Here is a 16,831-nt window from a genome sequence, read left to right on the forward strand (position 1 = left end):
AATTGGCTATGTAATAAAGACTTGCTAGGCAAACAAAACATAAAGCAAAGATGCCATAACAATCTGAATCTAAGCTAATCTGAAACTAATTTTGCCTAGGATAATTTTAATTTTACCTAATTTTAATTTTACCTAATTTTACCTAAATTGTTCATCAGGGCAGGCAGTGTGTACATATATGATGCAAAGATATTGCACGTGGAATTTTTTTTTTTTGGTTCATTCTTCAATGGCTTCTTTTAGATTGCCATTTTTAATGCAATAAAGATTGTAAGTAGGTCAAGGCTGTAGTTACTTTACTTGCTGCAGAACAGATCTATTTTGATTTAAATGGTAGTTGTTTACAGTTATGCTAAAATATGTTCTTTTATGACTTATATCTAACAAATTTAGAGTTGAATGGAAAAAAACCTAAAATTTAGCTGTTTAATTTTCAGGATACTTAACATTAGTTGTATTCATGAAGTTTTTTTTTTTTTTTTTTCAGAAGTCTCCTGCTGTTAAAGTAACACATTTTAAAGGATGCATGGGAGAAGCATCCCTGAATGGAAAATCTATTGGTCTTTGGAACTACGTAGAAAGAGAGGGCAAGTGCAGTGGATGTTTTGGAAGGTATTTTTGTCTTGCTCTTCTCTTTTTAAATAGATTTAGTCTTTTATATGTGTAACATATATTTCTGTTCCAGTAAAAAACAGTGAACTCAAACAAACTGCAGTGTTATATTGATCATTAACTTACAGTTCTGTAAATGTTAATCTGGATGTGTCAGTAGTGTCAAATAATTTAACTGCATGAAGTTTTATCATTTATTTAATGCCTACTTTTTCAGAAGAGTTCTATGGCTATGGTCTACTCTGTGCAGTAAAAGTTGGGAACTGCCTGTAAATCAAAGCGTTCTGGAATATTTGCTTTCCAGTAATGCAGAGCAAGATAAAATTGTGATTTTTTTTCAGTAACAGTGTAAAGCAATCTTATTAAAAGTCCATAGCAAAATTGTAGCCACTGAGCTTGCTACCATTCCTGTAATCATTGTGAAAGGAGACTGCAGTCAGTTCTATTTTTATATTTAAGGAATTGCAAAGAAATATGCTTGGCTATATTCCCTTTCGTGGAACGTTTCATGTAGAAACAGCAGAGGGTGCTGCTTGATTGTATGTGATATTTCCAAGAAGTACTATAGTGCAGGAAAAGAGGCTAATAGAAATTCATTATAAGTGCAATTACATAAAGCTTTTTTTATAAATGTATGACATGTCTAAATTTAGAGGGTGTCATAATTTCTTTCCCTTAAGAGATTGTTGTTTTTCTTTCATATATCAGAGAAGAACACTTTTTATCTTGTGTGCATCCTTCCCCATGGCTAAATTACTCTTGATATTCTATAATGAAAGTGGTCTTTGGCTGGAATCCTTCAGTTATTCATAACACCACGCTTCAAGTTGTTTTTCACGTTTCCTAATCACACTGCCTAGGGCCTGCACCAGCTGATCAAACTTTTCTTATTTTATATTGAAATGACTGGAAAAACACAAATCCTCAGCTAACGTTTTAGCTTTTTTTTTTTTTTTTCCCATTCCATAGCCCACAGGATGAAGACACTTCATTTCATTTTGATGGCAGAGGATACTCAGTTGTTGAGAAGGCACTTCGGTCAACAGTGACTCAGATAATAATATTCTTCAGCACCTTTTCACCTAATGGACTACTTCTGTATCTTGCTTCAAATGGCACTGTAAGGAAAAGGATCACTCTTAAGCTGTCGGAAACTGTGTTTAGAACACTTCATAACTCCTTACTTTCTCCTATGTCCACTTTCAATTTACATTTATTAAAACAAGTTATCATCTTTACACTGATTATCACCCGTGATGGACACCATGAGTAAAAGAATAAAAGACAGAGATCCTTAAGGTTACACCTTAGAACAAATATTAACATGTAATGGAATATTTACATGCAATGAAAATAATTGCTCGTTTATTTCAATCCTGAGAGTAAAATTAAGGATAGTTTAACTAAAAACAAGATCAAGAAGCAGCAGGGATGGCAAACTAGTTTTTTCTTTTTCCTGCTGGAGAAACCTTGACAGGATGTAAAATCTTCTGGAACTGAACTTGCAGAAGAATATATTATTGAATAGTCTTATTGAATTAAATCCATGAGATGTGAATTCAGCAAACTTAAATGAAAAACTCAGCTTCCAACAGCAGCGTATGCTAGTCCCATCTCCAGACATTCATTGTCATGTCATGCAGTTTACCACCTACTTTTCCTGGAGGACAAAGCTTTGTTCAGATACAAATTGTTCTGGAGGCACTACATAATTCATTTGATTCATTATGTACTCACTGCCTGAATTCATTGCACAATGATACGTGACTTAAATTTTACAGTGTAGAGAGGGCACTTCTAGAATGAAGCAGTCTTTTTTTTTTTTCCTTCTGTTGATGTGAATAAACATGTAGAATCTATTTGCATCTTGCAGAAATAACATTATATTGTTTGGTTATTATGCTAACAGTGAAATCAAATTACTCTCAATCAAAAACAAAAAAATCAGTTGTGACATTTGTTGTTTAAACTTTTGTCTGCTGAGCAATCCAGCTTGCTGATTCATTTAAGTAAGACCAACAATAAAACAAAACAAAGAATATAAATCGTTTTATGGTACTTGGAACTTAATTTTCCTAAACATAGCAAAGATGGGCCTAAGAAATAGTCTACAGGAGTTACCAACCCTTTTTCATACACTAGGTCATACCTGCTAAATATGCGTATTTCTGGAAGATTTTTGTTTCCTGTAATTGAATCTTTTTTTTTTTTTTTCTTCTTTTTCTTTTTTCTTTTTTTCCTATTTTTTCTTTCTTTTTTCCTTCCAGAGAGATTTCTTGTCCCTTGAGCTTGTTGATGGCAAAGTGAGACTGGCTGTTGATCTAGGTTCGGGACCTCTTGTTCTGACAACAGAAAATCGTTACAACAATGGAACATGGTACAAAATTTCATTCAGTCGGAACAAGAAGCAAGGTAAGTTACAGGCTGAATAAACAGGTCTCTGTCCATCTACAGTCAGAAATATCTAGGGGTTCCAAAAGAAGCATCACCACAACTGAATCTGGACGCTTACAGAATTTCTTTAGCTGCAGCTTCTGTATTACTTTATTTGAAGTAAGATAGGAGAAAGACAGCAATGAAAATCTAGTGCTGGATTTGCCATGTCTTATAAAGAACAGGTAGTGCAGCAGATGCCAGAACACATATATTAATAGCTCTTAAACAATGAGAAATCTTTGTCTAAGTCTGTATATTAGGGAGCATGTGTTTTGCATTTTTTATAGAAAATTGTACAACAATTTTGGGGCTCATGATTGGAAAATAACGCATTACAAGGGAAGTAATGTATTGTAAGTGATATATGTGAACAGCTATAACATATTCTCAGATATATCTTTTTCTGTAGACCTTTCCAGATTTGGTTTTGGTAGGAGAAATAAATGAGAATAACAGAACAGCTGGAACTGCAATACATGTACTCACTCAAATAATAAGAAGATTGTCTATACGTATTTGACTCAATGAGTACATTTTCCTTTATTAGAAACAAGATTGTCAAAATAGAAGAATGCAAGTTAGTATCCTTCTCTAGATCTCAACTCTTTTCTTTGCAGGAATGCTGGCAGTCACGGATGCGTATAACCTTAATTACAAAGAAACCAAGCAAGGAGAAGCACCTGGGGTTGCCTCAGACTTGAATCGCTCTGATAAGGACCCAATCTTCATTGGTGGGCTCCCGAGATCAAGGGCTGTAAGGTAAAGTGTGCATTCACTTCTCCTCCTTTGCTATGACACTGTAAGCAGAGAGGACTTTAACAAAATCTGATATTCCACTGATGTTAGTTGGAATCAGTGAAGTTTGAAGCCTTGCTTCAGACTTGGTTATCTGTTCCTCACCTTTAGGCTCTACTATGGGGCTTTTCACAACAGTTTGGAAAGAGAACAGTGTTTCCCCCGTGTCGGTTATTTCCACAGCAGCAGCTGCCACAGCAGCCTGTAACAATGCTTCTCTGACCTTTACCTGTATGAGCCTTGTGCTTTCCAGCTGTCATTTATGGACAAAATTACACTTCAGGTTGAGAGTTCTGCTTCAGAAAGGAATTCTTGTAATTTAGTTTTGAAACTTGTAACAGGTGTGAACTAAATGTAGTGCTTTTTTTTTTTTTTAATCTGTTTATGCACATAGTTTATAGCTGGTCTCCAGTTAATACTTTCTGTATTGTACATTCCTGCTGAGCGTGTGAAGCTACATTTCTTTCAGTGGCTTCATGTTGAAAGAAAAACATGGCTGAAAGAAAGACTAATTAAATTATCTGCATTTTCTTGACAGTAAAGTAAATTCTAGGACAATATTTATCTCTGTATATTTATCTCGGATGCAAACTTGAATTTTAGTTGGCACTGCAGCATGTAAGGGATTATGGCAGGGAAAGTTTACATTTTTCTGACTTAAATCTGGACTATTGTTGTCCTCCAGACTTGAGAAGTGAAAAACAATTGCTACATTTACTCTCACACAGAAGCCATCATGTTTTCAGCTGGAAATTCAACTGAGAGTTTTGGAAAATGGTCTGACCTGTCAACGCAACACTAACACATGTTTCCATTTGGATACAGTGCTATCTGATTCTTTTTCAGATTGGAAATGCCATCTGATAAGAAACCCAAAATAGCCCCCTTTTACTTACACTGGGCTGTGTTCTTTTTCTTATTGAAGAGAGATGAATCTTTTCTTCCAGGAGATTCCAAATGCTGTTCATTGGGGGGGGGGGGGAAAAAAGAAAGCCTTGTTTTGTCTTGTCTTTCAGGAAAGGTCTTAATAGTAGGATGTATGTGGGATGCATCAAGAATCTGGAAATATCCCGTTCAACCTTTGACTTGCTTAGAAATTCATACGGAGTAAGAAAAGGCTGTATACTGGAGGTAGGAGACTTGGAAGTTTTATGATCTGATTCTTACTGTTGTTGAACAATGAATTGTAATGTTTATGAAAGAATATAATCAGTTGAAATTGACTTGCCTTGAAAAATTCTAGGCAAAGTAATATATATTTGAAATTATTTTTTCTTACTGGGTGCAACAGCAAGACAAAGTCAGTAATTATTTCTCTTATTTGTAAAATAGCCTATTCGTAGCGTGAATATCTTGAACAATGGATATATTGAGTTGGAACCTAAGTCCTTAAGTCCAGAATCGGAACTGATGGCAACTTTTGCTACAAAGAACAGCAATGGTATTATCCTTGCTGGACTCAGTAGGGGACTGGAGAAGCGACGGCGCAGACAAGCACATTTGGCAAGTACTGAAAACAAACACTTTTTAGTTTTGTTTTTGTCATTTGTACTTCAAAATATCGCATCAAATTTCTGTGACTCTAATTTACAAAAAAAAAAAAAAAAAAAAAAAAAAAAAAAAAAAAAAAAGAGCCCTGAGCTCAGAGAGGGTAGAAGGACAAAGAGTGCAGAGATTGTAGCAGGATGGAGGTGAAGGATCTGTTAGCAGAGAACAGTTGCAAAGATCCAGACTAGTTTTTAAACAAACAAAAAAACCTGCACATGAAATAAACACTGAACATTATTTTCCACTTTTGTTAGTCAGAATTACTTTCTGAAGCATTTGCAGTGAACAAAGAACTCACATCTGTTCTAGAGCTCCTAGAATTCAGTGTTAAAGTGTTAGCAGGAATGTTAACCTGCCCCCTCTTCTATTTCCTTCCTCTAAGCAGGGGTGTGTGTGGGTAAAAACAATCCCCTGGACTTTTGTTGTGAGCAGAGAAATCTTTTATACCTTCTGTTAGAAGGCTTTGCATTCTGTGAGATGCTGATACATGCCTACTAGTCTTTCTGTTTCATTACAGTTTTTTTAAAAGAAAGCTGGAGGTAAATTTTCCATACTATATTCTGTTTGAACAGTGATAAATGAGTGACAGAAAACTGAGTGGTAGTTAAAAAATAACTTTCTGATTAAATCCACAGCCCTTCTTTTCCATTATGCTGATTGATGGTCATCTTGCAGTGCATGTTAATGCTGGAGATAGAGCAAGTACTCGAAAAGTAATTCTTAGGTCTGCTAATGGAACATACAGTGATGGACAAGAACACTCTGTCATCCTAATTCGGAATAAGAGGTACATATGACTGCAAACATTTCTACCTGTTTAATTATTGTATGCCCTTGTCAGATCACTGCAATCTTTCAGAAGCTGCCTTTGAGAGCTCATTAGGTGGAATATAATCACGTTGTGTTTTTCTGCTTTTACTGGAGGTGTTCTGATTTATATGGTAATTGTATACAGCACACAGCCACTGATTAAATTGTATTTAAAAGCTCTCAAAATCTCCAGGCAGCTTGGCCACTTGAGTGAAGTATGCTTAATAGCATTAGAAAAAAATAGAGCTATCAAAATAATTTGGAAAGATACTCAACAAAATTCTAAGCTAAACTGTTAAGATAACTGTTTAGATAATTTTTATCTAAAGAAGGTCTTCTAGTTTTTTCTTCTGGGTGTTGAAGGAAATACTTAAGTTCAGGAATCCTCTTAAAACAGCATATTTTTTAGGATGAAAAGAATGTTTCTGATATGAAAAACCCTGAGGCCCTTGTTGAATGTTTTCTCTACTTTATCTTTTTAGAATCATAACTGTACAGGTGGATGAAAGTAACCCCTCAGAACTGAGGCTTGGTTCATCAGCAGAAATGAGCCCCATGAACATTTCCAACTTCTATGCTGGTGGCATCCCTGCAGGAGAGGGCTTCTTTGGGCTAAAAATGGCTGGCTCCTTTTATGGCTGTATCAGCAATCTTATTTTTAACAAGGAGTAAGTCAGAGTGGTAACTTCCATGTTCTGGAAAACTGAACAGTAATTAGTAATTATATTTTCAAATTGCTCTCCTGACACTGTTAATTTGTCTGGATTTTTTTTTTTTTTTTTTTTTTAACATAAGACAAGTGTTATACTAATGACCTGGCATCAAAACATGGAGAAAATGAATACTGATTATTAATAGCTACATTTACAAATAACAGTAAACATATCCTTAATGTGTATATGGATGCTGTGCAAAGTACTGCTCTCTGTTATAGTTTCATCTGTACTTACAGGTCCTTCCAAGAATATTTTCTATTAATATTGTTAGATAGGCAGTTATTTGCCTGTTTTTTTTTTTTTTTTTTTTTTTTTTTGTGTTGTTGTTGTTGTTGTTGGACTTGACTTTAGAGGTGTTTTTCCAATCTGAATTATGCTACAGTACTGTGAATCTTTCTGTTGTGAAAGACCTTTTGAAGTACTTTCCATGCTCTTGGGATTTCAGCTCTTAATACGTAGGTTTTCTAAAACACAGACTTTGGGATTTCACCACTTCCATGAAGTATGAACATGTGGATATGGGCAGCTGCTTTTTGTCAGAGAAGCCTAAAGCAGCCATGCAGCTAGAAGACGTGGAGATTCAGGCTGAACTACCAGCTCCTACGAGGCCTCCTACAGATACAAAAAAAGTATGTATTTCAACAAAGCTCTGTTGCTTCTTCTAGGAAAGTACTCATGTGAAAGTTGCATTTTTAGCTTTGTGGAAAATTTTCAAAACAAGGACTGTATGTATTTTCTTCTTCTGTGGTATGTAGTAGGAGTAGTCTAGTAAATGCTGATTTGAATTATTTCCTGTGGGGAAAAAAAATGTGAGATAAACTTGTGAAGCAGTCAGTTGGCCTTCTGAAAGGGAAATTTAGCTAGGTTTATCATGGTTCAGGCAGTAACACTGAAAAGAGAAGTGGAGTGATAATCTTTCAGCAGAAGGACTTGACATTAACTATTATCTTTAGTAAGTTCTTGCCAAAGTATAATTCCATGCTGAGATTTGCATTGGCTGAACAATTTAGCATTTCCATTTTCCTGGTCACACAGATACAGTCTCTGGTCTGTATCAAAGGGGAGGCACAAGCCATTATAGTGAGACACAGCACCTGAATGCAGCTTGTATGGCACCTGTTTCCTCTCACACAGTCCCAGTTCCCAAGGCAGCATCACATTTTCCTCCTGCAGCTGCACATCTTCATGATGAAGTGTTTCCAGAGCATCTTGAAATCATTTTTATGTAGCAAAAGAAAGCAGGACTTTATGCATTTCATACAACTGTGGCTATAAAAAGAAATAAGCTGTCCTTAGAGCTAAAGTATGGCTTTGGCTCATACTCTGTTACTCAGCTCTTCATTTCCTAAATCGTAACAAAAATGTACGTCTCCACTAAATGGGAAAATATTTCTGCTAAGTCCATAAGATTTTAACTGGGATCTTACTGTCTTCTAACATTTGTTAGCAAAAGGGCTATCAATTAGGAGAAATGGTTAACGAATATATCTCGAACTATAAACATTTCTTAGAAGAAAAGATTGATACTGTCCAGGAGACATAGCTTAATGCTTAATCATTACAACTAGTCCTCTCTGAGCAAAATGGTGGCTTGAAAGGGTTAGGAGTTTAGCAAATTGATATTACCATATATTTTGTGGTTATAGTGGGGCTCAGTTTTTCTCCTTACAAAGATCAGAATAAACATTTTGCCATTCAGCACTGCTGGCAAGCAGCTGATACTGTACTTCTTAATAAAGTTCCTTCATTAACAGGTAGCTTGTGCAAAAGAGGAGCTGCCTGGTCATGTTCAAGGTGCCCATCAGTTTGGACTTGCCAAAGGCAGCCACTTGATGCTGCTCTTCAATCAGACTACTGTCAGAAAAAAGTGAGTATACTTTAATTGGACATGCATATAGTGTGTTATTCTCTAATGAACTACAAGAAGTGTGAGGGTGGCTTTCACGCAGAATCATTATGAGCTTTGAAAACAGCTTTTACCTCACTTTCTGTTATTTCCTCATGGAAGAAAGTATCACATCCACTGCATCAAAACGAAATGTCTCCCGCAGGTTTGTGGTCATGAGTTTATCAGAATTTTACATTCCCCCCCCCCCCCCCTCGCCCCGGGTCCGTACTGGTCTCTGCTTCTTTGGGTGAGACAGATAACATCTTACCTTCCACATCTGCTTCATTCCCAAGGTCACCACAGGAGCCAAGACTACTGGGAAGAATCGCTCTGTAGAGACTAATCTGTGACATGGTCTTTGCCAGTCTCATTTTTTTGAGGCCATCAAAGCAAAGCCTGCAAGCCTAAGTTCTTTCAGCTTACTGAGCCTTTGCAAGCATAGGGAAAAGAACCCTTTCCTTTCCTTAGCCCTTACGTTTTAACTACTGAATATAAGGACATTGCAGAAGTTTGATGCTATGCAGTCCTAACCTAGCATTTCCATAATATATAAATAGCTTTTACATGAATAACTTTTGGGGTTCCAGAGTGCAGAAACTACTCCTCTGTCTGAAGGCTGTCGTCTGTTCTCAGTCTGCCTATTTATATTCCATCAAGCCTGGCTAAAATAATGGGATTTGTTCCTTCCTTGGGGCAGTAGACAAGCCTGCAGTCATAAACAGCTGAGCCTGTCCCTCTTAAAACCTGGCTCACTATATACTTTTCAAATTTCTAACAGGTACAACGCTGACTTGTATTATGAAATATAGTATAGGTCATGCCTTCACAGAACATGATGCAAATTCTACTTTTCTGCCCTTTGTAATAAAAAAAATGCTTTCATAATGCTAAATTGGTTGAGGCTGTTCTCTACCTTCTGAGCATCTTTTTGTGAGTGCAGAATAAAATATGTATTATTAACACTGAGTTTTTATTGTCTAGGCTTTCTGTCCAGCTGAATCTCAGAACCTTTGCCTCCAGTGGCCTGATTTACTACATGGCTCACCAGAACCAAATTGATTATGCAGCCTTACAGCTTCTTGGGGGACAGCTCTATTTTTCATTTGATTTAGGCAAAGGAAGAGCAGTAGCTTCTCACCCTGCTATTGTCAATGATGGAAAATGGCATACGGTAGGTAGTCACCAATTTTGTACTCTGATGTTACTGGGATGTCTTTTCACTGCCCTTCTTGTATAATTTCAGTGTTGCAAGGGCAAACAGGTTTTAACTCAGTCATGAAACCATTCAGATCAATGCATAATTAATTCCTTTAAAAATTATCATTAGTGATGCATTGATTTCCACCCTCCAAGATTCTGAGATTATTTAGGAGTAAAATAGTTCACCCACTGTGATAATAATGCATAATAGTCATCTTCGTTGGAGAAGAAATTGAGAGGTCTAAAAATTCTGATCTTTTCCACATACAGCTTTCCATGCACTATGCTACCAAAGACTTGCAACTGAGTGTGGCTATAGAGTTTCTCCTTTCTCCCACTTACCACTTAATGCTTGAGTGCTAACAGTGCTAATGCTAACAGGGTATTGCCCTGGATTGCGCAAAAAGAGAAAGATAAATATTTTGAATCAGTGGAGGCTGGAGGGGGAGAGTGTTTGGCATAAGGCAAGTTCTGGGAGGAATTACGGCTGTAGATTTCAAATAGCATGTAGCATGCAGGGCCTTCTGTACAGAGGCTCTGTGTGAGACTCCATCAGTCCGGTTCCTCTGAGCAACTCAGTGACTGTTGGCTCTGGCTTTCTTTGCAAAAAACATCTGTGATGTCTGCTTAAGTTTTAAAAGCAGCTCACCACATTAGTTATCTTTTGGGCAGGTGAGGCTGACAGCATTCATCCTGCTAAGCTTCCCTTCACTTGTTCGTATGTGAAGCCTTACCTCCAGGAAGTGGCTTCTGTGGGAGAAGGTGATTGATGACTAAGAGCTGCCACTTTTCCTCGGCACCTGGGGAATCAGCAGAGTTATTTTTGGTTTTCATATATAACAAGTGGAATAATAAACAACAAGAGCTATCAGAGAAAGCAAACGTGAATCTCTGTTAGAGAGTGATAACAACGATAAACTCTGCTGCCTACTCTGAAGGGAAGAACACTTCAGGATTTAAAGCTGTGTGTTTAAAATTAAGTATAGCTACATAAAAACTCATACACTATCAACTTTGTAAGAGATGAAAACATTCTGCATGAAAGCTGATCTTTCTTTATGACAAATGGCAAAAAAAAAAAAAAAAAAAAAAAAAGAACTTTAAACATTTTTTCTGAAATCAAGGCTGAGTCATACCTCTTCACAGCTGAGGATGATTACTGTACCATCAGTTGAAACTAGCATGCTTTCCTGCCAAAAGAAACACCTTTCTTTCCTCTTATGCTCATATTGCTCTGCTGTACTTCTTTATCCCCTTACCAATCCAAATGTTTATGAAATCTCGTGTGGAACCTGATTAGGATTCTGAGTGTGGCTGCAAGTAACTGGAGAAGAATAAATAGTTAGCTGACTTGAGATCAGTTATTATCTCAGCTGCAAGTGAATAATCATTTTCATGCAGAGAAGGCTCAGGATTACGAATGAACAAGGTAGAAATGGAAAGATTTTGGTCATAGCAAACTCAGCACTACCCATCATGAAACTGTACTGTAGGAGCGTGTACTCCAGAGAGCTGAGATGGCTCTGCTGGTGGGCAGCAAGTGTTGCAGACAAGCACAGTTCTCTACTTTTCCAACTCAGTAACTTACTCACATCCTAAAGCAGTAAGCTAGTGATTTAAATAGTAGTTGTTAAAACATCAAAAAAAACTGGGACAGGGCAAAACATAATCATTATATGCCCCTGGGGAAGCAGGAAAGCACTTTAGGCTGCTCACTTGCATTCTGAAATGGCCTCAGCCTCTGTGAGTTTCGTGGGATCGACTTAGTATTATAGTGCATGCAAGCAATCTAACCTTTAATAATTGTGTTTCTTCCTTCACAAATGATGACTAGGTAACTGACTCTGCTTATGTTTGCACCCTCTCATTTTTTTCCAGATAAGGACAGAATATGTTAAAAGAAAAGGTATCATCATTGTGGATGGACAGGAATTGGTATCAGTCAGTGCCCTGGGAGATGGCAGCACTTTGGATGTGGAGGGCAAGCTGTATGTGGGAGGACTCCCCTTAGACTATGTGGCGAAGAATCTTGGAAATGTAAGGTTTAAGGAGGGGTGAGGAGGGTTACTGTCTGACAGTATGAAATATTAGAATGGGTATATTACATCAAACACATCTGGTTCAGCATCCTGTCTCTAACAGGGGCAAAAAAGCAACAAAGAAAGAAACAACAAAGAGCATAATGACACTTCACTAAATAAATCTTTCTGGCTTTCTATGGTATAGTGATTTTAGCTAGAGCTGGAACTTTGTGTTTTATTAATAGCCCTTAATGGCTTTTCTTTTTTCTATCAACCTCTTTGTTGAAAACAGATAAACTATAAATTCTCATGCTCAGTAGAAGAGAAAAATATGACTTCAAACCTCAGAAATTTTATAACCTAATCCTGTTGGATTCACATAGGAATTCAATGCCTTAAATATCTCCAAAAGGCTGCCTTTAGCTATTTGAGATTAAAGCATATTTTTAAGCATGCTTTTAGAAGGCATTTTTTGTCACCTTCCTCCTTGTGCTATCCATTATCCTAGGGAGGATTCTGGTGTTGATAGCTGTGTGTTTCTCAATTCTGATTACGCTTTCTTCACCCTTGCTTTTTAATTGCATAGTAGGGATGATTTTGAATATGCAATTACTAACAAGGATAGTGAGAAATTCTAATTAATCTTATTGCTGGATGGAACTCTGTTGATCCATACTTGGAAAGAGCCTTAGAAAGTCATGATTTACATATGAATTTGCTAAAATGTATTTGAAGTGTCTAACTGTTGGGTATATCCCTTCTCAAATTCAAGAAAATGCAATTCTTTCTGTACATTATGGAGAGCATATACAATGTTCCTTCGTAAGATACTGTGTGCATTTTCAACCTTATAAAAGTAAATGTAATAAATAAAAATGTAATTATGTAAATAGTTTAGATCCGTCCATGTTTCATTGTTAATTTACAGTAAGCTCAGGTGGATCAGTAAAGACCATAGCAGCAGTTTTTATTCTGCATTAATTCCTGCATTTTGGTATGGCTAGGTGACTCACAGCATTCCTGCCTGCATTGGCAGTATGACGATTAACAGCAAGCAACTGGATAAGGAGAGCCCTGTCTCCATCTTTGCTGTGAATAAATGCTATGCAACAGTGCAGGATGGCACATTCTTTGATGGAAGTGGTTTTGCTGCTCTTGGTAAGTGTCATTAGATGGAAGCAGTATCTTAGTGAATTAGTGTCAGTGAAAACATTTAGTCCTTGTTGGAGGTATACATAGTTAACATGCCCTGTGTATGTATTTCGGAGTCCTTTCAATCCATGTGCCCCAAAGTGGCCATTTTTGCATATGTTCAAAGAGCTGATGACTCTGGGGAAAGAAAGAGACCTCTTTCTTTTGCAGCTGATGCTCATGACGTGTTCATAGAATTAGGCTGAGTTCTGTTAAAGTGTATGGAGACAAAAGATGCAGTAATTGTAAAGTAACATGAAGGGCTACATTCATTTAAACTCTTGACTCTTTCTCCAGCAAATGAGATAAAATGCTTTAAATCTAAATGAAAGTAATGAAACATATTTGGGAATGTTAATTTTCCAGTGTAAAATGTGAATTTTGATTTTGGATAATTTACTTTGGAAAAACTTTGAAGAATTTCTGCAAAACCCTTTTCCAGCAAAGTAATTAGTGTGCCTTTTAGATCTTTTAATGACCACATATGAATGCTTCTTTGAATTGTGAGTTAGAGTTTCTTCATTAGGAGCTTATAACTTCTTTTCAGTCAGAGAAGGTTACAAAGTCCGGACTGATGTGAACATCACGCTTGAGTTTCGTACTACAGCCATGCATGGGGTTCTCCTTGGAATCAGCAGCGCTAAAGTTGATGCCATTGGATTGGAGATTGTAAATGGCAAGGTAGGCTGCCCTGTGATGGCATACTCATTTCACAAGGCTTGTTAAAAGTGGAAGGATTGAATGGTTGGGTACCACTAAAGAGTCATCACTGAAATGGAGGTGATGGAGGCAAAATGTAACCAAATCGCTGTAGAACTAGTATGGGACAGACTGTAAGTATCAAAGCTTGTCATCATAGTATGATAAAATGCGGGTTTAGCAGAACTCACTGGAAATTTCTGCCTTTGTAGTTGTAGTAATTCATGTTAGTGTGAAGCTACTGTGACCTCCTATACAAGGTATCTTGTATGTTAGATTGAATATATTCCTTTCTTGATGTGTAATGCTTTTTCTGCCATAGAGCTGAACTTACCCTTGTTAAGCATATTCTCCCATGTACAAAACACCCTGCTTTGTAGTCTCTTCTCCAATATTCATGAGCAGTATCCTGGACAATTAACTCTCTCTCTGTAAATCCATTCATTATGCTCCATAAGCATTTCAACAATCAATACATAGTGCACCACTCATTTCCTGCAGAAAAAAAAAATATATTTGATTGCTCTTAAGTATTTTCTTTCCTCAGAAAAAGCTCATTTTTTATTCAACACTTCCTAGTTAGAGATGGTGTTAAATATGACTATCTCTAAAGAAGATTTTCTGTTCATATTTACATATTAATCCTTATCACAGAATTGTAGAAATGGCTACTGCTTTGATAAATAAAGGGATGAAATAAACACACATATTGGTAGTAGTAATTGCTTATGGTTCATTCCCTTCAGATAGATACAGCAGATCTTCTTTCAAAACTTATGTCTCTGTTTCTATGAGAAAATTATATTATTGTTTTTGTTGGAAACATTGAAATCCTACGTGCACAAACCTAGCCACAGATCATTGCACGGATGGATCTAAGTCTTTTAGATTTCAAATATAATTCAATTAAGGACTCACACTCTATCAAAGTAAACATTAGCTATGCGTAATTAGCAAACATTTATAAAATGGAAATATCTGCACCATGATTGTGTTTTTATCTAGATAAATTAGTTCATCTATTCTTACTTCATATCTTTATTGTCGTCTGGCTGTTTATGCAGGTTTTATTCCACGTCAACAATGGAGCTGGCAGAATAACAGCTATGTATGAACCAGGAGTTGCAAACAGTTTATGTGATGGAAAATGGCACAAGCTTCAAGCAAACACAAGCAAATATCGTATCTCACTGATAATTGATGGGAATTTGGTTCAAACTGATAATCCCCATATTCAGTCAACATCTGCAGATACAAACAATCCTATTTATGTTGGAGGTTATCCTGGTAGGTACAATAATATTTCTTTTTCCTTTTCTCCTTTCTATGTACTTTCTTTCTTTCCTAAGAATCATCCCTCTCTCCTCCATATAGTGAGTTCATGACTGAGTGATAGATCTCAGTTACCATTTTCCATGTTGTTACTGAGACCACAACGCATTAATGGTTGCATTCTATCATGATGTAGGAGTTCATTCAGCTGTTGAGTGGGTTGCAGAGATGAACTGAAGGCTTTCACTTTCCTACACTAACCTGCTCCTTAATTTCTGAGAAGGATTGCTTCTGTGCTTCCATATGATTTGTCTTTCATAGTATCCCTGAGGGTTCACAACATCCCTACCTGTATATGTTCAGGTGCAATTGATTTTTCCCTTTGCATTCATAGAATCATAGAATGGCTTATGTTGGAAGGGACCTCAGAGATCATCTAGTTCCAGCCTCCCTGCTACCCTCTAGATCAGGCTGCCCAGGGCTCCATCCAACCTGGCCTTAAATGCTTGTAGGGATGGGGCATCCACAATTTCTCCTTGCAACCTGATCCAGTGCCTCACCACTCTCTGAATAAAAAATTTCTTCTTAACCTCTAAGCAGAAAGTTTAAAGATGTTTCCCCCTTGTTCTACCAGTATCAGACTGTAAAAGGTTGATCTCCCTCCTTCTTGTAAGCCTCCTCAGGTACTGGAAGATCACAATGAAGTCTCCCCAAAGCCTTCTCTTCTCCAAGCTAAACAAGCCCAACTCCCTCAGCCTTTCTTCACAGTAGAGGTACACCAGCCCTCTGATCATCTTTGTAGCTTTCCTGTGGAAAGCTACACTCCTGTGGAAACCCACTCCAACAGCTCCACATCCTTTCTGTGGTCCCTAGCTTAGACACAGTACTCCGGATGAAGCCTCACAAGGGCAGAGCAGAGACGGTCAATCCCCTCCCTCTCCCTGCTGGCTACCACTCTTTTGATGCAGCTCAGGATGCAGTTGGCCTTGCAGCTTTTTGTTGGCTCATACCCAGCTTTTTGTGTATCAGGATTCCCCAAGTCCTTTTCTCAGTGAGTTCTTCTCCCAGTGTGTATTCATACCTCATATTTGGACTTGCTAAACCTCATTAGGTTCTCATGTGCATGTCTAGGTCCAGCTGGATGGTGTCTCTCCATTCTATTTTGTCAACTGCACCACTTAGCATGGTGTCATCAGCAAACTTGCTAAAAGTATGCTCAATCCCACTGTCTATGTCATGAATAAAGATGCTGAAGAGCACTGGTCCCATGATGGGCCCCAGGTGCAGACTTGCACCTGAACATAAAGCTCTTGACAACAAACCTCTGGCTATGATCATACAACCAGTTATTTATCCGTCTAGTAGCACAGCCTTCAAATCTACATCTCTCCAATTTAGAAATAAGAATGTGGTGCCGGCCTATGTCAAAGATCTTGCACATATTCAGGCAGGTAACCAGTTGCCCTTCCTAGATCTACAAATGTCATCACTCCACTGTAGAAGGTCTCCAGACTGGTCAGACGTGATCTGCCCTTGATGAAGCCATGCTGACTGCCTTGGATCACCTCCTCATCTTGTGTATTCCTCAACATCTTTTCCAAGAGGACCTGTTCCATGAAGTTCCTAGGCATGGAATAGGCTCA

At 37.4% G+C, this 16,831-nt stretch overlaps 1 protein-coding gene across 1 annotated transcript in view; it reads left to right on the plus strand.

Moving 5' to 3' along the window:
* LAMA1 (laminin subunit alpha 1) overlaps positions 1–16,831 on the plus strand; it is a 100,447-nt gene that overhangs the window by 81,744 nt on the left and 1,872 nt on the right. The window contains 15 exon segments of the mRNA XM_052703485.1: positions 488–612; positions 1,582–1,732; positions 2,880–3,024; positions 3,666–3,807; positions 4,860–4,974; positions 5,176–5,346; positions 6,027–6,178; positions 6,684–6,869; positions 7,393–7,546; positions 8,672–8,784; positions 9,787–9,976; positions 11,884–12,042; positions 13,031–13,184; positions 13,765–13,898; positions 14,981–15,203. Of these exon segments, the coding sequence (XP_052559445.1) occupies positions 488–612; positions 1,582–1,732; positions 2,880–3,024; positions 3,666–3,807; positions 4,860–4,974; positions 5,176–5,346; positions 6,027–6,178; positions 6,684–6,869; positions 7,393–7,546; positions 8,672–8,784; positions 9,787–9,976; positions 11,884–12,042; positions 13,031–13,184; positions 13,765–13,898; positions 14,981–15,203 (2,314 nt within the window).

The sequence above is a fragment of the Tympanuchus pallidicinctus genome, unplaced genomic scaffold (genome assembly GCF_026119805.1).
Source record: "Tympanuchus pallidicinctus isolate F22 unplaced genomic scaffold, pur_lepc_1.0 scaffold5, whole genome shotgun sequence".
Lineage (NCBI taxonomy): Eukaryota > Metazoa > Chordata > Aves > Galliformes > Phasianidae > Tympanuchus > Tympanuchus pallidicinctus.